We start from the raw sequence: 24518 nt of genomic DNA on the forward strand, positions 1-24518 counted from the left end.
AATATATCAACCTGTGTTTATCAGAAATAAAGCAAAATACAATTAATCATAATCTATTGCTATGAACGGAATCTGCTCTACCTATATATCCAAAATACCTTGCTGTCTATAATTGTATACAATATTTTGTTTCTCTTGTCTTTATTTTCTACATTCTCTTCATCCAAGTTGGTGTCTTTTTTTAAACGAATAGAAAGGTTGGTAAACGCAGACAATGGGTTGGGGGTTGGAGGGGATTCCGTACATGGTGAAGAGCCGGGCTTGTTTGTGGTGAGTGACAGCGGGGGGCGGGGCTTGTGATGCGCCGATGGATCGAATCAAACAGCTGAGAACGCGCGTGTAACGCCAGAGGGAACGCAGCAGATGCACCGAGAGAGCGACACAGCAGCGCGTTACAACATCTATCTATCCACGAACACACGCTTCTGCGGCAAACAGATGAAAGCCGATAGAAGCCTAACGTGTTCGGTGTGTGCTGTAGACGCGATGATGCTTCGATGAGGACGCCTGGTATTTGATTTCTCTGTCACTGAAGAGGGAATCCGCGTTTTGTCACGGTTTTTATTGTTGATGTTTGGCCTCGTTTATCAACTCCCGACTAAACGAAAGATTCAGGGAGGAAATCAAATAAGCATTTTTAAATAGCGCGGAGTGGAAGCCTTTGTCGTGAAAATCAACTGCAGGAGCAGAAATGTGACATCTTTCACACGACCGTCGACCATATCGGGTGCTTTAATCGATAAAGGTACGTGCACAGAGCAGATATAAACTCATATTTACAGGAGGTTTTCTGGCAGCTGTCATCAGATGTTGTATATTTATACGGTTAAATAAATAAAGAAATGCATGCACACATTACTCATGCCCATGAACATGCTGGATTCATTGGTCTTTTATTAGGTGGGACTGGGTTATGTAAATGTGAGCAAATTCATTTGAAGTCAACACACTGGAAGTCATTTTGCCATTAATATAATAATGATTTTAGCTCTCTGCAATGATTAATAATGTATGCAAAAAGCTGTTTTATAATTCGCAACGTAATGTTATTTGACATGCTTTAAAGGGAGACAAATTGGATCTGAGTAATTGCAGAAAGGGAAGATTTGAAATATTATAAGTCAAATTAATTCGCATCAGTGCATTGAAACCAGTGACATGTTTAATTAACAGGAGCGGAAAACATTCATAGCCAACCACTGAAGGCTTGTTTGATTTCTAACAGGTTTTATTTATTTATTTTTTGCATCGTGGCTTTAATTCGATCAGCCATGTTTCTAGTGTCTTGCATATCTTGAAGATTCTGCATGCTGTAGGGTTGAGCTAACTTGAGTCTCCAAGAACTGGATGAACGGATCACATTATATATCTTCTGTAGTCTGGATCAGTGGGGGGGGTTCTAGCTTTAGCATCTAGGACGAACCCCTTTCAGCGCCCCCCACCCAAAACACTTCTGTCAACAACAACAACAAAGCAGCATTCTGCTCCAGTTTATATCCACATATTTGGAAAAACACATCATTTTAAAATTCAAAATATATAAAAATGAAAATTTCTACACAATATGACTCAAAAGTAGCAAAAGGAAGTCGTGTATACTGTTTTTTATTATTCGTAATGATTTTTCAAAAAAAAGTTGCATTTATTCATTAGCAATTCGGTATGATATTCAGATGACATTTTTTACCAATGACTATAAGCTTATATTGCAATTTCTAAACCACACAACTATCATAGACATACTATTACCATGATAGTTTACTTAAATTGGACAAACTTTGTATCATTAAAAGGATTAAGGAATCTTGCTTTAATATTAGACTTTTTTTTTATGGAAAATCAACATATCTTAACACTTATGTGTTAAACACTTGTGTAGTTGTTCATTACTTGGTAGCTGCTCCCCAAAGTCACTTTTCTCAACTTTGCATTGCTGGACACCCCAACATCTGATCGCTGAATTGGTGCCCAACCACGTTCCTGGATCCTCCAGCACTAGACATTTAGCATGCGTCCTTTGTCTGAAACCCCCATTTCAGGTCTTTGAGCCTCTGCTAATGAGCTGATTATCTGAATCAGACCACTCGTCTAGATGAAGCTTTGACAAGGCCCACTTTTGCAATATTTGGCAAGTTAAGTGCAAACTGAGTTACTTAAATATGTAAGAAAGCTATTTTAGCAAATGGACAGTTTAGTAATTTGGTAACACATTAGTATAGGGACCAATTCTCACTATTAACTAATTGTTTATTAGCATGCCTATTAATAACATATTGGCTGTTTATTTGAGCGTATAAAGTACATATTCTGAATAACCATATTTACAATAACTAAACTTAACAAACTACCTTACTATGTATTAATAAGAAGCTAATTAGAAATTTGCGGCAAAAGGCCTTAAAATAAAGTGTGACTAATGTTTTGGTAGATCAAAGATTAGCGGGAATAGTAGTCTTTTAATATGGGTAGTAAGCAACTACGTTTTTTATTTTATTTTAAACAATCATTTCCCAAAATGTCATTTGCGTGGAAATATTAGGATATATGTAAACAGGATGTTAATGGGGGTCCGAGACAAGACAAGACAAATGCAAAGAGATGCACTAGCAGAGAAAATAATGCACCCAGCAGAGCGACATTAAAGTTTGCGATGCTCAAGATGTTAGAGGAAAGTCTAAATACTGGATTGGAGGTGAAGGGTTTAGGCTGTCTTCAGAAAAGCTTTGGCGGCATTTTTATTTCATCTTATCTCTGTGTAGACATGCATTATGATAACCAAGGAAACGCAATATTGCTGCTATTCCATAGGCGCCACCTACTGTCAGAGAGTGAATTTGCATTTTTAGCATTATTGCATTATTGAATGCTAGAATTGAATTGAAAACTTGAATTATTTGACAAGGTTGAAATCAAGTCACTCTTGTTTTGCTTTAAATTGAACAATTACACAATCTAATTTAAATAATAAAACTGCTCATGCTACTTTGTTGTATCATGATTATACAGTGACTTTAAACAATCGAGTCGTTCTTGATCAAAGACAGTTAAAGTGAGCATGTTCATACTACTCAAGGTTGCCTGTATGATTCTTCACATTACAAATAAGCCGTTCAAACCATGCACAAATGTATTTTTGAATTGATAAGTCAGGCCAATTTTGGTGTTTGGTTCTAAAAGCACAGGCTGTCATGACGTAGCCTCAGTGCTAGCCATGCAGCAGAACTGGTGAGAGCTGGATCCTTGTTATGTAAGAGGAGTCGTCGAAAGCAGCACAAAAGAGTGGGAGAAGACTGGATGGGGGTGCTTTCAAAAGCCTGTCGCAGGAGAGGGCCAAGCACGGCTTTCATCGCACACATCCACATTCCCCAAATCACGCCATTTCCTACACCAGTCTAAATCAGAATAACCTGAGAGACGTGTGATATTTCATGTTTAGATGCTCTAACGTGTCTTTAACTAGTGCGTGACGAGCTGCTATTCTGTCCACATTGAGTGTAGCTCAACACAATCAATCCCAAAACAGCCAATCACAGCGCTTTCTGTGTTTGCACACTCTCGCACACTTGCAGTGCGGTGCAGCTGAAGAGAGCGACACGAACCTTATATATTCAGGACTATCTTGGTGCTTCACTTGGGTTGAATAAATGGTGCAACATTGCAAAAATAGTCACAAGCAATTAATAAAATGCAATGTCCTTTCCTGTAGTTATGACAAAAACCTCTTAAATTGTAAGGGATGTTTTTATTGCTTTTTATTATATTATAAAATGTTTTTTATTCAAGTTTTTTAATGCAACTGGCTGCAACAAGCATCGCTTCATGGTTGCTTTGTCTCATTTTCTGTAACAGACACAGAAAGAGAAACTGTTCCTCTTGTACATTACATTCAATCATCCCAGTATTGACAGAAGTCATGAAAATACAAAGTATTGGTTCTGCAGCGCTTCACGATTGTGTGTTAGAGGCCTGTTGTTGATGAGCTGAGGATCGCCAGACACCCCCCACATCTCTTTATGCCTCTTGCTGTTACCATGGCAATCACTGCACAATTACTCATGACATCAGCGTTTCCCTTTTTTCTCACACAGTAGAATGACACGGAAAAAAAAATAAACTCGGCAGAGTTCAACTTTAAAGGAACCTTTGTCTACCTTTTGCCAAGTAAGAGGCGTTATGGGCAAATTTCAGGTGAACTTTTCTTTAAAATCAAAGAGCAAGATGCATCTGCTATTAGTTGATTCATATTTTTTTGTTGTTGAAAGGAGTCATGCATTGAGGAATCTTTTCACTTGATCTTTGAAACATATGAGGTCATTACGCCCCTTGCTTTTGAACATGATTAAAAAAAAATCCATATGAAGATGTTATCATGGCAAGTTTTATTTTTAATCATGCAGAACTATATTTTTTTTTAATCAAGTCGAACTTTTTTTCATAGTTTGGCTGGTCCTGCGACTTATAGTCAGGTGCGACTTATCAAAATTAATTTGACATGAACCGAGAGAAATGAAACAATAGAAAACATTACCATCTACAGCCGCGACTTATATGTTTTTTTTCCTCGTCATGATGTATTTTTGGACTGATACGACTTATACTCAGGTGCAACATATATTCCGAAAAATATGGTACATATGTACATCACATTATAGGTCCCACCCACTTGTGAAGAATCACTTAATGGTTGGTTGGTTTTTGGTGTCATTGATAACATAGCAAAAAAAAATCCTGACCAGCATTGCTTGCGGTTTACCAGAGCAAATTTTAAATACCAATTAACAGAAAAAACTACAACCTACTAATTACAGACATCCCACCCTACAAAATGTAGATGCAAAACTCTGGCAAATCAGATGCAAATTCAATATCTGCCAGCAGGTGGTGCTTATGGCACAAAAGTACTACAGCGTTACCTTGGTTACCTTTGTAAACAAAACATTAATTGTTAACAATTATTAGCAATTAATAATTACCTCATTTTTTAAAGCTACTAAGTGCAATAATTCGCAATGTACACACAGAACACAGCACGTGAGCACTGAATGTAGCTTTGTTTAACGTCTTGCTTGAATTCTTTAAAATCGCTTAAAATTGGCAAGGCGTAAAACGCATAAATATGCTATACTTTCGTGATGACGTCTAAAAATGAAATGTCTAAGAAATGGAATGCTTTTACATTAAAACACTCAATGAGTTGTTATATCAAAAAAATTTTTTTTAACACTTGTACCTTACAAGCCAACTTTGTTTTTGATCCTGTTTTTTGGTTTTAACACTTGTACACCGTAAGAGCCAACTTTTTTCCCTTTATTTTTGGTTTTAACATTTGTAACTTAAGAGCCGACTTTTTTTCCCCCGTCTTTTTTTGTTATAAGTAATTTACTTTTAACAGAAAACAAAACATAGTGTTAGTTGAGAGATTAATATGCGATTTAATACTTGTATTATTTTCAACCTTTGTGATAAGGACTTTTACAGTGTAGAATGAAGTTGTGGAGGACTATTTAAAAAGTCAGTTATTGTAATGAGACGTTTTGCCTTGACCACTGCTGTATAATGTTACATGTTATTTATAAAGCACTGAGCATGTGAGCACTATAAATAATCAGAGTTTGAGCTGTCTCACACAACCATAGCATCAACACATGAATACTCTCCATTCCATTGCTTACACCAATGGACTACCAGTGCTATCAAATACAAGTTTTGAATCCTCCCAAAGTGTTTGTAGACATTTCATGTGGAGATTGTCTTGTTCATGAGATTGTAACATGAAATATGTGACTACTAAAACTTTTTTTTTTTTTTTTTTGCCTGTGCAGGGTCCATCTCTAAGACCATCATTTTCAAGGCAACTACCACACCTTATATCTTATACTAAGGTAAGATGTTAAAATGAATGCCTTTCTTAGTTAATAGTAACCCATAAATACTTTATGCTGTAAGTTATTTTTGGTATAAGCACATAAGATCACTTTAGAAAGAATGAATATAAAAACTACTTATACATCCCGTGGCCTCCAAAACTATTTGGACAATAAATTCAGACTTGTCTGAATGTGATCGCATTATATGCCAAAATGTCAGGTGAAGGGATGTATATACAGGAATATATTCCATTTGCAAAATTCATTTTACAAATATAATTTTAAGCACATAATTTCACATGTTGAATTGGTGAATCATACAACATTGTCTGTATGTGTGTATTTTTTTATTGTTGGTTTATGTAAAGATTCACTAGTTGGTCACCTTTGGGTGTTTAATGGCTTGACACAAGTACAAATGCCTCAAAAACATGCATTAATCCATAGTAAATAATCAGTAAAATGAATACTTTTCTTGAAATTATGTATGCTATCAAATGACCACAGCTGCGGCACAGCTATGTGAAATAAGCCGTAGTGCTTGGCACAACCACGCTTTGAACCATGCCATCTGGTGTCATAACCCACATGTGCAATGCATGTTTAATGACTGAATCATTAATTAATGTAACCCAATCTGCATGTAATGATCCTCTTGTGATTTCATGAATATTGGGCTTTACAACATTATCATATCTTCAGTGGGATATGTTACACTAATCAGAGTTTAAAGGCACTCAAATCTGCCAGCAACTCTGATTATGCAAATAAGCTGTAGTGGTGGTGGGGGCTTTCCTGTTCAAACTTACAACTTTATTTTGGACAAGGCCATTTTACAAGACCCACAGTGGTGCAGAGCAACAAGGATAAATGCTCAGCCATGGGGAAGCAGTATTGGAAATGTACCAAACCCAACCACTTTGCAAAGGCTTGTGAATTACAACAACCATAGAAACAGAGAAACATGCGTGCTGTCGATAACAAGACCAACTAGGACCTTGGAGACCCCCAGGAGCTCTTCACTGATGCAATACCAAAAGATCACAGCAACGTGGTAAATAAACAAGCTTTTGTGGAAATTGAGACAGGCTTAACAGTCTCCAAAATAAGATTTGGACTGGACACGGGGCAGAAGTCATTATCATTCCAGAAAACAAGATTCAAGATCTCATCAGTCTCAGTCAGTTAAAACAAATAACACAATGGTTGTCAGGATACTGGCGAAAATTTACATCTGATTTAGGTTCCAGAATTGGGGGTGGCAAAATGGCTCGATAGCGCCACCTTTAAAATTTCAACTGAGTGTGCCTCGAGTTAGGTTTTACATACATGTATGAAAATCGGTACACACGTGTAACACACCATTACCTACAAAAAAGTCTCTTGGTACAAAATCCGAAACCCAACAGGAAGTCCATTATTTTGAATTTCTTGTACAATTATTGTGCAGTTTTTGCCATTTTCCGGCCTCGTACTTTGACAAACTTCTCCTACAGTTTTTTAATCGTGTCATCTTCAAGAAAATACCTTTTTTGATGTTAACTTGTGAAGAACTTGAGTTTTTGTAAAAGGGCATGTCCCTTGAGGCCTGACAAATTTTGATGTTTTGCCATGAAACAGGAAGTAGCTGGAACTAGTCCCCTAAACACATACACATACCCATGCCCATATAGTTTTTGTAGTGAGTATACTGTGATAGCCTCATACTCGCCTGTCCCAGAGCGACACCCCATAAGCACCAATACACTCACTAATGCATACAGTTTGCATCTACATGTTGATATCAAATATGCAGTCTTTCAGAAAGGTATCAGTTACATGTTACAATTTATTATAAGCAACACAAGACTTTAATAGCCAATTACATTTACAGCTGAGGAGACTGGATTGATTTTCTACTGTTGAACTCAGACAGTTAAGAGGTACATTTATCCTTAGATGTTATATAAATTAGATCCAGTTTTATCAGCTGGCAAATATCAGTGCACATGTAAGATGTGTCTGTTTTTTAATTCCCTAGCCTGACTTTCAGTCCACAAGGCTGAACAAGAGTTCCCATCTCTCTCATCATCTGTAAAAGGAGATATAAACATTGTATTCGGTTTAATGCTGTACACAGACACAGTATCTGTTTTATCTCTCCCCTTCACCTGCATTAATTGATCCACCACACTAACTTTAGAGATGCTATTAGTTACTTGAGAAAACCAGAATACTGTTATATTGTTTATTAAACTTTTATTATTTTTCTGAAACCCAGAATTTTAAACCCTTTCCTATGGCTTTAATGCTACATACCCCAAACTCGGCAGAGACCTCTGAACTTCATAATTTATTGTTATATCTTTTATAACTGATTGGATTTACAGTTTTGGTATAAATAATTCGGAAATATTTCCCATATACTTGAATTGGCTCTGCATAAATGACCCTCTAAAGAACAACTTTAGTCCATTAGAGGGAGCCACAGGATAAGAAATCTTTTAACTGGACTCTGTAAACTGTAGTTTAGTTTTCAAACGGTTAAATTAAAAGCATACATTTCCTTTATGTTGCCAAGGAAACTAACATATTTGACCATGACCAGGTCAGGTAATGAATATCTGATGGCTAGAGGCCAGTGTGAAAGACGCTCGGGACAGATCTGTCACAGCTCCAATCAGGTTATGCTGCGTCCTCATGAAAGTTAATCACAAAGATTTCCAATATTGCAATGTAACGGTGACAAGTCACCCCACAATTTAGCGATACGCCACTGCGAGGGGGAGCAAAGGAAACGCTATCAATCACGGATTGCTACCCAGGAGGACGATATCGTGAATGGACCGTCTGAAAGTGATTCAGTTTTAATCATAGCGTCACCTACTGTCAATAGGAAGTGACATGTTTAGCACTGTAATGCAGTATTAGCAACACAGTAATATATGCCATTGTGTGCTAAACATGTTATAAACATGCTCGAACATGCTCGCAACACTTAGCTAAGTGCTAAAGCATGCTATTAATACCATAAAACAGGAAGTTGTTGTAACTAATGCAATGCCCAATCTGCCCCAAACTTAACGCTTGATTAGAGTTCTGGCCGTAATGCATCTTAAGCCCAATATTCAATAATAATCATAGCACCACCTGCTGGAAACAGGAAATTACTTTATTACATAATACAAAAACTTGCTACGTGTACTGCGTTAAGCTAACTGAAACTTGATATAGCACTTTTTATATCATTGCTCTTTTGTTGATTTTAATTGCTTCCATTGTCCTCATTCGTAAGTCGCTTTGGATAAGTGCCTGTTAAATGACTAAATGTAATTTAAATATACTTGTATATTTTCTTTAGGTGACCATAACATCATATCTAAAGGGGGTCATGAGAAATTGAGATTGAGAAATCAAATTTTCCATGATCTTTTGACATATGAAGTCATGGTACTGTAATGGCTTTATTTAAACCAAGCTGCCAAAGTGATTTTTTTGTACTTGTCTTCATGATGTAACAGATAAATCTGTCAATGCAAGACTTTCTGCACGTAAACAGAACCACACCTGCTTAATTCTTCATGATCATCTCTTTGTCCTACATTTACATTTATTCATTTAGCTGACGCTTTTTATCTAAAGCGACTTACAATTGTTATATATGTCAGAGGTCACACGCCTCTGGAGCAACTAGGGGTTAAGTGTCTTGCTCAGGGACACATTGGTGTCTAACAGTGGATTCGAACCCGGGTCTCCCACACCAAAGCCATGTGTCTTATCCACTGCGCCAACACCACCCCCTAACCACTGGCACATTAGTGAGTCCGATCCAGCCTGGGAGTTTAATGCAAGACCAGCATTTTTTGCTGTGAGCTGTGTCATTTCTTAATATGCTGCCAGCATCGAAGCTATTTATTACTGACATGTTTCAAGAAGAATAGATGTTAAATTATAAATTATATACTAAACAGCTTAAGCAAACAGGTGAATTGCACATAAAGGATGTGAGTGCAATTGGAATATAATTTAATGGGGTAATTTCCCAGTCTTTTAATCGTATAATTTTGATGTTTCAACTAGTAAAAACATTTTGAAATATTTTGGTGCTCTGACTACATCAGCAATTTACAGTCCAATAAGGAATGAAAACCTTTAAAGTGTGCAAGTATAGCTGAAACAAAAACAGCAAGAGTCATCTTTTTCAATCTGGGGTCTGTTTCCTAAAACCAAATAAGCCAGGCTTATTTCAGTTATTCTGACTTATTGTCAGCGGACTTGGTTCTAAATAAGTCTGACTAACTGAAATAAGCCTGGCTTATTTGGCAAACTTGTTTTATGAAACAGGCCCCTGAAGTCATCCTTTTAAGCTCCAGTGAGGGCCAAATAAAGCTGAAATGAAGTTGAAATGCCCAACAACTTTGTTTATCTGTAGGAATTTTGCTTTTACTACTTTCTTTCCCTCTTTTTTTTTTTCAATAGTTACACCTAAAAAAAAATCACTAGCCATGTGTTCAACAAAATGCTCAAGACTAGGCGGCACAATGAGCATATGACAATAGCACACGGTCAATGACACGAGGTCAAAGGCCCCTTGCACAAACAATAAACACAACACAAAAGCATATGAAACTGTGATTAAGAACCCCCACCGTGCACTCGACAAAAGACAAAACATGAGTATCCAGATTCCAACACTGAACTGAAACCAAGCCCCAAACACACAACACACGCTATGGACTGGAATGCCCACTTTTTTTTTTTTTTAACTTGTTATATTAGTACATGAAATCCTTTGCCATGGTTACCGTAATTTGTGATCATACTAATGAACACTTTTTTTTTTTTTAAATTCAGAAATGATATTAAGTCTTTATATTTGGCTTTTTAAGTTTGAATTCAATGAATTGCAAATCAAGAATCGAGATTTTTACAAATGCATCTCAATTCTTTCTTGAATCGATCCTGAGCTTAGTTTTGAACAGCAGACGGCACTGCATGCTTTAGAAACAGCCGTACTCTGCTCGTTTCCAAATCCTTATACATACTTGAACCTAAAATAATCATTCATAAAATTCGGTTGAAGCGAATTGCAAGCAAATTATTATAATAAACAAAATATAATAAAAATTACAGAAGGCTTCTGTAGTATTTTTCACATGTAATAAAAAAAAAAAATATGGTTCTCTTCAGATATGAGCCTCTCATGTGTACTTTTGGACTAAGACCTGACTGGCTTCATACATCCAATAAAAAGTACCTTGAAAGTAGCTTAAAGGGCCCTGTTATTCTTTTTTGAATATTACATTTCATGCAGTGTATAATATAGCTGTTTGTGAATGTAAAAATCAAAGCGCACAACAAATACAGTTATTTTCTCCTGAAAGAAAGAGTCGTCAGCAGTTCCAGTTCCACTTATGAAACTTATCTGCAAAGATCCGTAACACATCTGCTTAATGGTCTTCATTGGCCTCCCACAAACAAATGTCTACCTAACTGCCTTCAAAAACTTAAGTTTATGGTTTGTGATGTGATGCAATTCTCTGCAGTGCAAAAGCAGATTTGCATGTTTACAATTCCACAGGACAAGGATGTGAAGGGTCAGTGGTTAAAATAAATGTTTACGATACCACAGCAATAGACCAGTCACAGCAGACTGAGCTAGCTGACCAAAAAGAGCAGTGTAGGCTTGCTGAAAGGAGGTTTTTAAAGGGCCTAAATGTAATACAAATAATTGACAAAAGTAAATCCTATTCATTGACATCCACACTTGAAAGGGACTTCGATGACCAGAACATTTTTTGTGCCACTGTATTTGTCAGACCAAATTTTAGGGTGTGTTCACACTTGTAGTTCGGTTGTAATATTCAAAAAAGAATAACAGGGCCCTTTAAGCTACTTTCAGTTCGGTTGTAGTTCTTGTCATTACTTTCTGTTTTTACTTAGTTTAAAAGTATTTGGTATGTTGTGTTCGTATTTAATTCAAACCGCACCAGGACAAGTGGGCCGAGGCCACAAAAAAGATGTTTGATGCGCATCAGGATTCGGATAGCAGCATTCACACTTACTCAAATATACTGCACTAACCAAGAAATCGTACCAGAGTTTGTAGTAATTGAACCAAACAGGACAAGTGTTAACACACCTTAAAAAGCAAATTGTACAAAGAGTAATATTGACTCATTCTCGTTTTTTCTCTCTTTCTCAGATGTCATTATTTCATGTCGTGTTCCTGCTGCTCACTGGGCCGGGCGTGAGTTTGTCTCAAGCTGAGCAGCCAACCGTCCCATTTGGCTGCAGTTTTGGAATACCAAGACCATACACTCTCTTATGTGACCTGGATGCTATGTGGGGGGTGGTGGTGGAGGTCGTAGCAGTGGCTGGTGTGTTCGCTGCCATTTTACTGTTGATCGTGTTACTTTGTCGCCTGCACTCAGTGACTGAGGCACCAAAGCGAAGTGGCATTGGTCCAATTCTCTTACTTCTAACGGGCATTATCGGGCTGTTTGGGCTTAGCTTTGCATACCTTATTGAGCATAACGAAAGCATTTGTGTGGTGCGACGTGCCCTCTGGGGTTTGTTTTTTTCCCTCTGCTTTGCCTGCATGTTAGCACAGGGCTTGAGGCTGCGCAGGCTTGCACGTGAGTCTCGTAGCCCAGGCGGGTGTGCCCTCGTTGGACTAGTGCTAGGGTTAACAGCAGTACAAGGTATTATTGCTGCAGAGTGGCTTCTTCTTACAGTGCTGCGGGAGGGTAATCCGGCTTGCGACTATAAGCAACTGGACTTTGCACTCGCTTGTGCCTATGTGGTTGCACTCCTGCTGTCTGCCCTAGTAACTGCAACATTAGCACTGTGTGGGAAGGCACGACAATGGCACTGTAATGTTGTGTGGCTTCTAGTCTCCTGCTTGCTGTCCATTCTCCTGTGGGTGGCTTGGGTTGGTTTCTACGTCTATGGGAACAAAGTACTTGAGAAGTCTCCAGACTGGGATGATCCAGCATTGGCTGTGGCCCTGGTAGCACAGGGTTGGTTGTTATTGCTGTGCCATGCTGCTCCTGAAGCCCATGCCTGTCTTCGATCACCACCTCAGCCTTCAGCTCCAGACTATTTTGATACATCTCAGAATTCATCACGCATGAGGGAGGCCAGCCTTGATGAGGACATCCCACTCTCGCACAGGCAGTTTGTAGAGAATCAGGGATATGCGTTTGATGAAAATGCTGCAGGTACAAGACACACAGACTAATATATCACTGAATATACATCAAACAGATCCTAACATCCATTCTCTATTGTTGTAGGGTTGAGAAGTGGTAGCCATCATAATGGCAACACAGGAGCCAGACCCAGTGCACCCTTCAGAAGTAACGTCTACCAACCTACTGAGATGACCATGATCCTAAATGGAGGAGCAGTGAGTACATAACTTTTATAGTATTATATATAGGCCAAATTAACAAACTTGTAGAAAACTTTATTCCTAGCTTATTGCAACTGACAAGTTTTAGTAAAGTGGTTGACTAACTAAAGCTTGAAACAAGCTTTGTTTATTCCTCTGGAAGGAAAAAACTGTCATGGACTCCACATAGTTTGTTCTGATATGTGACTATACTTTGCTCATAACTAATTTAGTTGTAACTGTAGATTTGAAGAGGTACATGGTCACCATCGGTGCCTCAAAAGAATGTGCCTGTGCCAACACTCATCAGGTCTTCCAGTCTCTTCTTTAGAAAGATGGTTTTTCTATCCATGCTTTTTGAAAAGCCTTTGGTTTATCATTTGATTATTTGGGTACTGTGTTTCAATGACTCATTCATTAAGAAGAGTTTGTCTTCTCTCAAGCTGGAACACAATTGCTGTTTGTCAGTGTGTCATTCTGTGTCCTCCGCACAGAAGTCCTTGGACATGCTGTATGTTTCTGTTCCTGTCATATGCAACTGATTTGTTGTTTTGGGCTTCCAAACATTTGGGCTATGTGAAAAAATATATATATTTCGGTAGGCTGTGCACATCTCAGGAAAATAACAGGAAAACAATCTTGCAGTAGCACCATTTTGACTGTCCCACATTTGATTTTTGTACCTGGTATCATTCCTGGACAGGCTGTTTTCCAAGGCTTAGGTAGGCTTACATTAGGTGTCTCACTTAGGAGTCCCAATCACCTATGAGCACTACAAGAAATGGCTGGTGACTATTGACGAGTGGAATTTGCATGCCAAGCCACTCCCTGTACATACGGGTACCCAAGATGTTGGCATGGATCCACTCATTCAGGTTTGTGCTGAGGAGACAAGAAAGCATCCTGGCATTCAGGGAAATTTCAGGGTTGTGGCAAAATCTCTGTTCCCTCCTTCAGAAAATTAAAATTATATAACATATCGGTGCTGTTCCCTTTTATTCAGTCACGTTTAATGTTACATTGACACTGTTTTTAGGGGTTCCTATGGAGAGTATGCAAGGACAGATGACCCTCAATCCATAACCTGCCTAATGCCACCTAAGCCAGCTAATCAACCATCTACAAAGGGCTTACCAAGGAAGCAAAAATAATGGTATTTAAATATACTCTCAATATTTGTTTCAGCAATCATAAGGTTAGGAGTACTGAGCCTGGCAAGAGACTCCTCTGAATGCCACCTGGCGCTGGAGGAACTTACTGGAAGAAGACAAGGAGCATGAATATAACTAGACGAATGGCACTGCAAGCAATACACTGAGTCAGTCCTCCTACAAATGACCTGTTCATACTCGACACGTGAGGAAACCAGTTCCACCCAGAGATGAAAGAATCTCAAAGGTATTAGGTGTCACCTAGCCCACATCTTTGAAGATGTCTGCTAGAGAGGTGCCGTGCACCAACGCCTGTAAAGCTGCACAAGTGGAGTGACCTCTCACCCCAGGGGGCATGGCTCGTATTGTGTTTGGTATGCCAAGGCAATAGCATCCAGGGACAAGCTCATCTTGGAGACAGCCTTTCCCTTCTGCTGACCTCTAAAGCAGACATAAAGCTAGTCAGAGCTTCTAAAGCTCTGGGTGTGTTCCGCATAAATGCGCAAAACACGAACAGGACACAGCAACACAAGGCCTGGATAGGTCATCCTCCAGAAGCAGCACTTGCAGGGAAGCAAACAGGTCTGCCTGGGCTTCCTCGAATCGACTCCAAATCAGCTGCACCACTTGGGGATAGTGTCTCCATTCTCCCAAAAAGGTAATCTGTCAAGAGAGCACACTGCAGTTGATATGCACTGCATTGATATGACACTGCAGTCGAGGTCCCATCCATAAGCCTGAAGTTGTGTGGCCGTTGCATATAATGATCTAGCCTATCCTTGATGCATTTGTTGTTAAAATGTGCCTCAACACTTGCTCCAGGGGCACACTTGCCCTTAGAAAACCAAGGTCTGACCATAGGGAGTGACAAACCAGGGTAATGCCCACCAGGTGTGTACTGTGGTACTATGCCCATGTCGGGACTCGGTTGTAAAGCCAGTGCCAAAGCTTTCTCATGTGTAACAATCCGTGCATACCATATGACCCAGGAGCCTCTGAAACATTTTAGAGGAACCACTGATTTTCCCCTGAATGAATTCAGGCAGTTCAGCACTGACTAGGGTAGAGCTTGCTCTTTTCCCAGTTGCCCTGAAGCCCCAACTGTCTGAGATGTTGAAGCACCATATTCATGTGCTCGCACAATAGATCACATGAGTGACCTAACATAAGCCATCAAGATGGACTCAGATGCCCTTCCTCCATGGTGGAGACAATTTATGCTAAGGTACAGGTACAGCCCGAAAGGGAGGAATTTGTACCGATACACTCAACCCTTGAAAAACAAACTGAAGAAACAAAAACCATGAAAGTATGCATCCTTCAGGTTGATTGCTGCAAACCAATCCTGGTGCTGAATTCATGAAAGAATGTTATGTTTTCTGGGAGTCTAATTTGAGATGGATTTGGCTTAAGGCAGGAATACCACTGAACTGGTGAAGAAAGCACAGCAGAGACTTTTTGAGGGTTCTTTGTTCACTCTGTCACCATCCGGCAGACGGTACCGATCCATTAAAACAAGGACAAATAGATTCAAACATACTTTTTATCCAATAGCTGTACATGCTTTAAATGCCTCAAGACAAATCTGAAGTAAGGGATTTGTGTATTTAGTGCTTGCACTTGTGTTTTTTACAGAATTGGTGCAATTTTGAATGTAAGCGGGTATTTGCACTTTTTTTTGGAGCGAGAGACAAAGTGATTTTTGTTTGGACTGGTGGACATATGCCAATATAGGTTTTAATTTGTTTATTTTGCATCAACATCTTGAATGGAAGCATGTGAATGGCCAATTCAACACTCAGATCCAGGATTGGCAGTAACCCAACACTCTTCTTGGGTACAATGAAATAAGGGGCTGCAAAACCTGACTTAATCCAAGCCGGAGTAACGGGCTCATGCATCCTTCGCAGAGAGGACTGCGATCTCTGCTTGTTGCGATAGACACCTTATCCTCTTCAGGAGCCCGAATAAACGATTGGGTCCTTCATGGCATAGACTGGCATCTTTATCCAGGAGCTCAATGGTACTAAGCAGGGCTTCTGTGTGGGCTGGCAAAGCAGAACTGGACTGGGTAGAATTCAGGGGGAGCCTCATTATAAATGAGAGCTGCAAACTCATCATAGCCATGGACATGTGCTTACAATGCTGACATGACCAATCCAAAAATGGTGTCTCAGCATGCATATTGCATTGCAAGGTTCAGTGTCAGTATTGTTCCTGCTCATCTTGGGTCTGTTTGTACTGAACCTCCTTGCTTTAACATCCTACACCCGACAGGAGCTTTTGGATATCGGTGAGAACTTTTCCAACAGTTTTATCACCAATCTTCGACTCATCCCTGAGATCTCCAGAACACCGGAGGCTACGCACTCTACGCGGCTAGACAGAAGTGCTAGCAGGCGTAAACAAAGGCAGGTAAGCCCGGAGGTCTAAGAGCTAAGATAAAGCTAACACTCTGGCTCTCTTTACCCAGTATTTTCCTCGCTAATGTGCAGTCACTGATCAACATAATGGACGAGTTATGACTTTGCATCCCCCACAGTTGCTTTGAACGAACTTCATACAGCCATTAGTAAACAACAGACTGCTCACCCGGAGGCTGCTTTTATTGTCGCAGGTGATTTTAATCACTGCACATTATAGACAGTGCTCCCCAAATTTCATCAGCATGTTTCCTGCCAAACCAGAGGAGACAAAACTTTGGATCATGTTTACACAAACATTGATGAAGTTTACATCGTGACCCCATCTCCCCCACCTTGGACAGTCTGATCACCTTTCTTTGTTTCTTACCTCAACATATTCTCACCCCTCATCAACAACGTGAAGCCATCAATGAGGACCATCAAAGTGTGGCCAACTGGAGCAGACTCTTTACTTCAGAACAGATTTCAATACACTGACTGGAGTATGTTTGCTTCACAGGCTGACTGTGGTGGACATTGATATTTATACCTCCTCTGTACTGAATTAAATCAACACTATCATTGACTGTTACAACAGAAAAAACGGATAACAACATACCCTAATCAGAAGCCATGGATGAACAAGGAGGTGCGACTTCTGCTGAAAGCCCGCAACACTGCCTTCAGGTCAGATGATGCTCAGGCCTACAACAAATCCAGGGCTAAACTGAAAAGGGGCATCACAAAGGCCAAGTACTGCTACAAGCTCATGGTAGAGGAACACTTTTCCAACTCTGACCCCCGATGCATGTGGCAGGGCATACAGATCATCAGTTACAAGTCATGGAACTCTGCTCCAATGGTCACAGCACACCCTCAGCAGACCACCAACCTCTCAAACTCACCTCCACAGATAGCCATACTGCATTGAGCCGGATCAACGCACGCAAGGCTGCTGGCCCGGACAGCATTCCTGGATGTGTGCTTAGGGCATGTGCAGAGTAGGGGTCTTCACAGACATATTCAACCTGTCCCTCACCCAAGCAACTGTTCCAACATGTTTTAAGTCCACATCCATTGTGCCAGTACCGAAACACTCCTCAGCATTAAACACTGTCATTCCCTCCAAGCTGACCACAAAACTTGGAGACCTGGACATTAACACCTCCCTCTGTAACTGGATTATGGATTACATGATTGCAAGCCTGTGCATGGATCAAACTCCATCATTAAGTTTGCAGAAGACACCACGGTGATTGGCCTCATCAGAGACAATGATGAGACTGCCTACAAGGAAGGAGTACAGCACCTGGCCACATGGTGCGGTGGTGAAAACTGCCCAACGCATCACAGGGACACCACTTCCTGCTTTTGAGGACATCCAGAAGAAATACCTGTATGTACTGGGAGTGGATTAACATGCAGATTCCTCTCGCCAGTCCTCAGAAATGATTGGGGCTCCTAAGTGAGACCACTAATTTCAGTGTTGACAATTTCCAAAGTAACTGACTAAAAGGGGAACCATGGTTTAATATGTAAACATGTATGGTTCATGGCTCAGTATATGTGAAAATATTATTAAGTATAAAAGGTTTAACTTTTCCATGAAATATGCTGGAAACATGTTATGGGTTGCAAAATTATGATTTCACATCAAATATATATAAATTTGAGGTTAACCTGATCAAAACAAAATGACCTGTAGTTGGCCAGAGGGTTGCTATTGAAATAATGTGTCAAAGGGGTGAAACTGTCGACTATATTACCAGTCAGATAAAAGCAATTCTTAGATACTGCAACAGTTGCTATGAACCTACTCTGTGACTGTGTCCACTATGTTTGACACATAATGTTAAATTATGAATGATTCATCCTTGTAAGGTATTTTTAACTGCACAGGTTGGAACTTTGCATAAAAGTGCATTTACTCCTATTGAGAATATTTTTGTAGGTTCGGAGGTTAGGATGTTTTATACACAAGTTTTTGTTCATAACACTGATTTTACAAACTATTGGCCAGTTTTCCCAGTGCGCGAATGTTGTTTTCCTTAAACATTTGGTTCTTGGGTGATGAGTGATGTAACATGGAAGAGAGTAAATGTCTCTTTAGTGGGGGAGGAAATAATTTTCTCTGCCTTGACCCAACTATAAATAGAACAAAACCTGCCAACAATGCAACGCTGCAGCCAAGGCCTTGTCAAAAACAGAATGAACATTTATCCAAACAAGAGCAATATTTCTGCTCAAAGAGAACGAAGCAATGTGCACATGTGAATGTAGAACCAGTTCAAGGGCGAAACCAGACATCACCAGCTACCACAGACGTGACCGTAATAAAAAATAAATAAATGGAACGTAGTGTGACTTAAAATTTGAGACTAAACGAACCGATTCAACAAACTCCAATTACTAGTGATTATTTGATGCATTTATTTTTAGTTAAAGATTTGTTATGGAGAAACCTTGAGACAACATCGAAGACCTAAACACCTGAAGTCCTAGACACTGATTCCTATGACCAGCTAGGCACACATTATGCCTACACCTGATAAAACTGCAATGCACTTTTTAAACAAGAAGCATGATCATTATGCTTATAGGCATTGATAAGCCACTTGTCCACTACTGGACCAGACTACAACTCTTCTTTCTAATCTAACGCTGGTCCCAATCTTTAAACAGAAGGAGCTAGATTAAATTTTTTGAAAAATATCAATCCACAAATCTGACTTGTGATGCAGCTTGAAATCATACAGTAAATCACACCTTGCGGCCAGAGAAGAAACGTCCTGTTACTAATCCAAGTTTTTCTCCATTTCTGTCACTTCATTTTCGTTCATTTCCACCATCACATCTGGCTTACTTAGTTGGGGTTTAAAGACACTTCATATTCAGTAATATTTTCTATTTGACTGCACTGACACCATCGGATGAGAACAAAAGGTGAACTGAATTGAGCTATTGTCACTGTTGTCTTCTGGGAAATCTGTTTGTGTACAGCGACAGCAGGGATAGTCATCCATGGAGAGGTGGAAGTATTAAATGAGTTTAACCTGGTCTTTATTTGGGAAGGTGTCCATAACTTTATAATTTTATGAGTTTTAAGACAGCTAGCATCTATTGTGGCATTTTAAGTACATGATCAGCTCTTCGTCTGTAGGAAATTACTTTAAAGCATTATCTGAAGGTTCTCTCTTAGACAAAGGTAGGGTTCTGAAAAGAGAAGCTAACTGAAACAGAACAAAAAGATAAGAAAGGGTTCTAAATTATGTAACAAGGCCAGATTGAGGAGTTTGGAAGCAGCAAAAAATAAACCAAGCTTACATAACAATTTGTACGTTGTTTAATGCACTTGAGATGTGTTTTCCCACTTATGAACCACCATTTATCTTTTGTAAATGTCTTGTGTTTAAACCTGCCTGCTTCTAATTGGATCATTTTGTTTCTCCTTGTCACAGGTTCCATCCGCGCCTCCCACGTACACAGGAAGACAGCTTTGGTAAAGGAGTCTGGGAGAAGGGTGAATGGAAGAGAGGTGTAAGCTCCTGCACTGTAAAAGAAACAAAATCTCTGAAGTGAATGCGGACTTACAGTTAGTGCTCCAGTGAGACTAAAATAAAGGACTTGTTGATGGTGTGTGTGTGTGTGAGAGAGAGCAATTTGACAAGCATGATAGAAGGATGTTAAAATTCTTCACCATCAATAGCTGTAGTGATTTGGAGTTAGTGTACTGGTAAAAGTATTGATGCAGTTTCACACATTTCTCCATTAATTCAGCTTTTCATTCCAGCAGTATTTTCATTTCATCGCCATCTCAGATACACGTGAATTTCAGATTTCACCCTGAAGTCAAATTGGGCTCTGTATGTTACATTTACAGGAATTTGCAGATCTGTCTGTACTGCAGTGGTGATTGTGCAGTAAAACTTGAACATTTGATCATTCTGTGAGAACTAGATACAGTACTTGGATTTCTCTGGTCAAAGTATTTTTAATTTCGTGAGTTGTCTGCGTATGAATGACTGGCGTGCGTGCAACTGTAGCGCCAATCCCCATGCAACATGCTGCGACAAATCTTTAGCGTTCTTCTATGGACTTTATAGCTCAAATCTCACTCTGGGCTGTATTTTTATACATCAAATTGCTCTTGTATTTCGCCACTGGAGCCACGAAATATTTAATCAGTTTTGAGCTCTGCTCTGTTTAACAGTTAAACAATTAACCTTCAGATACCTAAATCCCAGTGGAAATAACTGATGCAGAGCAAATGAGGGAGGTGAGGACAAGGGTTAGGTTTGCTAGTCTGAATTCTGATTTAAATCTGCTCTAAGTGGCACATACACTGTAAGATTTGGGAGTAATGTGGGAATAAATATGTTACCCACATAAGTTACAGTGCTTGATAACTATCACTGTTAATAGGTATATTTCGTTTTGCTAACTTTAATACATTTGTGTGTGTGTTTGTGTGTTAATTTTTCACCTGACTAACAAGTAGGAATATTATGGTTTAGTCAATGGGGTCCAGAGATTTTAAGCTTCAAAAAGGAAATAAAGTAATCCAGAAATTTGATTTAAATAATTGGAGTTGTATGGATTACTGCGAAACATTTAAATTCACATAGATTTTTATTTTATGTACAAAAAGAGGTGAACTATATTTTGCTGTGAAGATGAGTAAATGATGACAGAATTTTGTTTTTTGGGTGAACTGGCACTGAAAAGAGTGACGACTGCAGTATATATATGTCCACAGTATAAGAGATCAGAGAGCGGTTATTTGTTTCAGACGGGTCTCTGTTTTTTCCTCTCTGAGAGTGATAATGTGCTTAACAAGCTGTTTCTGTCATTGATGTTTGCTCCTTATACTGTGCTGTGAAGGACAGGGAGTTGTTGAGAATAACTGATTTCCTTTATAGTTATGTATACAGAGTCCTAAACCACATCACACAAACAGATATATATATATTACAGTTCAGTATTCGGCTGTTTTCACAAAACCAAGTGTAAACATTTGGTTGATTTCTCAGTTCAATTACGAGTTTGATTCCACCCTCCTTTCCTGGTTATACAAGGTATAAAAGACAAATAATATGCTGCCATTAATAACAGTTATACTCTGAGAATGCAAAGATGTAAATTACACGTCATCAATAGCAGTTTACGTCCATAAAATTATGCTGGATTGCTGGAGTCTATCTGAACCAAGTACAGATTTGGAGTTGGGGATCTTTAAAGGTCTTTTTGCTAACAGTTTTAGGTTCATTGTAGAAAGCAGTTTATCTTAACATGGTCTAAACCCTCAATAACTAAAAACAGGGGGACTAGGACTGAGTGAGTTAGCTAATATACATGTGTGCATTTAACCCAAAGAACAAAGGCCTAAAATATAAAAGCAAACAGACATTAGTCGGGTTTCCATCCCAAGTTACAAATTTAACGTATCTACAAAATATATGAAATATAACATAAAACATTTGCAAATAAGCACCGTTTCCATCAAACGAGTCTGGTAGAACTAGCACTAAGGCTATATATCACTGTGAAAATAGGAGAAACGCCTGAATATAATATTTTTCATAAGCTTATATAATAAATTATTTGCGCCTCAGAGCGAGCAGACAAAACAAAAGAAACACATTATACAGAAATACGTTGATGACTGACTTTGCTCGGACATGAGCATTACATTTCAGATACTGAGGAACTTGATTGGTCCACTGGTTAGGTTTTGGCGTCCCATAGCACATGACTTGTTTGATGCGCATGGAGAAATCTACTCTGCAAATGGATTTCCATCTCCTTTTATTCACATTAACACTTTTTCGTCAAAAAAGTCCAAATCGACCTCAAGCGAACGTAAAACGGTGATGGAAACATAGCTAGTCACAAAAGTCAGCACTTAAATGAGCGTTTCAAAACAATAAGAGGTTAGGAATAGAACGGTGGATATTGATTGTTAAAGAGGTCATGACATACTTCAGCATATTTTCTCTGTCCATTGCTCATTTGGATGCTGCTTCAGTACGGATGGCCATATCTTTGGCTAACATCTTTGGATGCTCTCGCCACGGTGCATACAGAATTGAAATTATGTATGCAGAATAATGGCAGTCATTTAAATATAGTGGTATATCAGCAGTGCCCAATCCTGCTCCTGGAGAGCACCTGTCCTACAGAGTTCAGCTCCAGCCTGGCCCAACACACTTACATGGACGTTTCTATTGACCCTGAAGACCTCAATTAGCTGCTTCAGGTGTTTAATTGGGGTTGGAGTTGATACATTTGAGAATGCTTTTTGTTTCTAAATGCTCTGCGTCCACACTAGCAATCTCAAACATTTCTCTTTCACCACATCAGAAAACAATAAAATCATCTTACTGTGCATGAGGAAGATTTAACACATTCTCGCCGGGATGATATAGAGATGACCAGAGAAATAAAGTTCTCGTGCCATTATTCTGGCCCTATCATTTTGTTAGCAAAAAATCTCCCCCATTTACTGGTAAGTCCAATTCACACTCAAAATTTTCAGTTGATGGTCCAAGAAGGTGAGGTGATCCTGTGCTAAGACTTGGGTTTTTCATTATATTTTCGGATTCAGCTCAGTGTCATGACCCCTTTAAAGTGATCTACTAGTCACTAGTTGAAGTGGTTGGTACCTAATGTGCAGGCTTATCAAATTATCAAAATGATTTCCAGGCGTTTTGATGGAAATTGCTAGAAACTGGGATAGTTTGACAGTTTTTTTTCATACACAGCAGGATCCAATCAAATAACGGTTATGTCCTCTCGTCCCCAGGTTCTGAGGGTCATAGAGCAAGGTAGAAATCTAAAGCTAAGATACTCTACGCAACTATGTGAGTGTATGCTTTGTGTCACGAACTGCACTTTGATGCATCAAATCCAAGTACTTTACATGTTGCATTCTCAGAACTGGTGCTATAGCACACATTAGCATGAACTTCCTTCTGCTATGGTCACTTTTATATGTCAACTACTGGAGCAGAATAGAGAAAATAACTTAGTTACACTGTTAAAAGTTACCTACCTGAACACTACCATGTGTGGTTTTATGGCACATACTGTATTTGAAGGTAACTATTAACCTAGAGTTCAATGAGAAGCTCACTTGTAATGTATTGATGACACATGTGTACCTAGGTTTGCATAAGGCTTGCTTCGGGCCTCCATCCTGAGGTGCAGGGTCCCACTACACAGGCATTAAAAGAGTTACTGAAGGTACTGTGTGAAGGGAAAGGGTCCTGTTGTGTATTAGAGACTTTGTATTAATATATTGTTTGTTGTTTATGTTGTTTGGTCAGCTCCTGTATATGTGTGTGTATATAATATGCACACATGACACGTTTGTCAGGGTTAACATGACGGTCAGAAAATAACCTGTGTACTGTATGTTCACAAGACTGAAAATAACGAAAAGGGCAATGTCAGTGTGATATAATGGGATGAGGTTTGGTTGGTTACCTATGTTCATAAAGTTAGAAAAACATTAGTGAGATATGCACATAATGTCTGTTTCCTGAAATCTTCCATCCTATTGAATTCCCCTTGTTTCTGTGGTCTTCACATTGTTCACCTCTTGGTTGTTTTGCCCTAAGACTTGACTATCTGGAGCTGTGCAGTGATGCAGCATGTCTATGTTTAGAGAGATTTCCCCCAAAAAATCAGTATATATGGAATAAAACAATTCAACAACCAG

The 24518-nt window shown here is 39.1% G+C and overlaps 1 protein-coding gene across 1 annotated transcript; it reads left to right on the top strand.

Moving 5' to 3' along the window:
• Positions 1–316: 316 nt before the first annotated feature.
• Positions 317–24517, top strand: gprc5ba (G protein-coupled receptor, class C, group 5, member Ba). The gene is made up of 5 exons (XM_052552786.1): positions 317–745; positions 5823–5882; positions 12052–13069; positions 13145–13257; positions 20257–24517. Exons 3-5 carry the CDS (start codon positions 12052–12054, stop codon positions 20299–20301), a joined length of 1176 nt encoding a protein of 391 aa, XP_052408746.1. The 5' UTR covers positions 317–745; positions 5823–5882; the 3' UTR covers positions 20302–24517.
• Position 24518: the final 1 nt, after the last annotated feature.

Source organism: Carassius gibelio, chromosome B3 (genome assembly GCF_023724105.1).
Source record: "Carassius gibelio isolate Cgi1373 ecotype wild population from Czech Republic chromosome B3, carGib1.2-hapl.c, whole genome shotgun sequence".
Lineage (NCBI taxonomy): Eukaryota > Metazoa > Chordata > Actinopteri > Cypriniformes > Cyprinidae > Carassius > Carassius gibelio.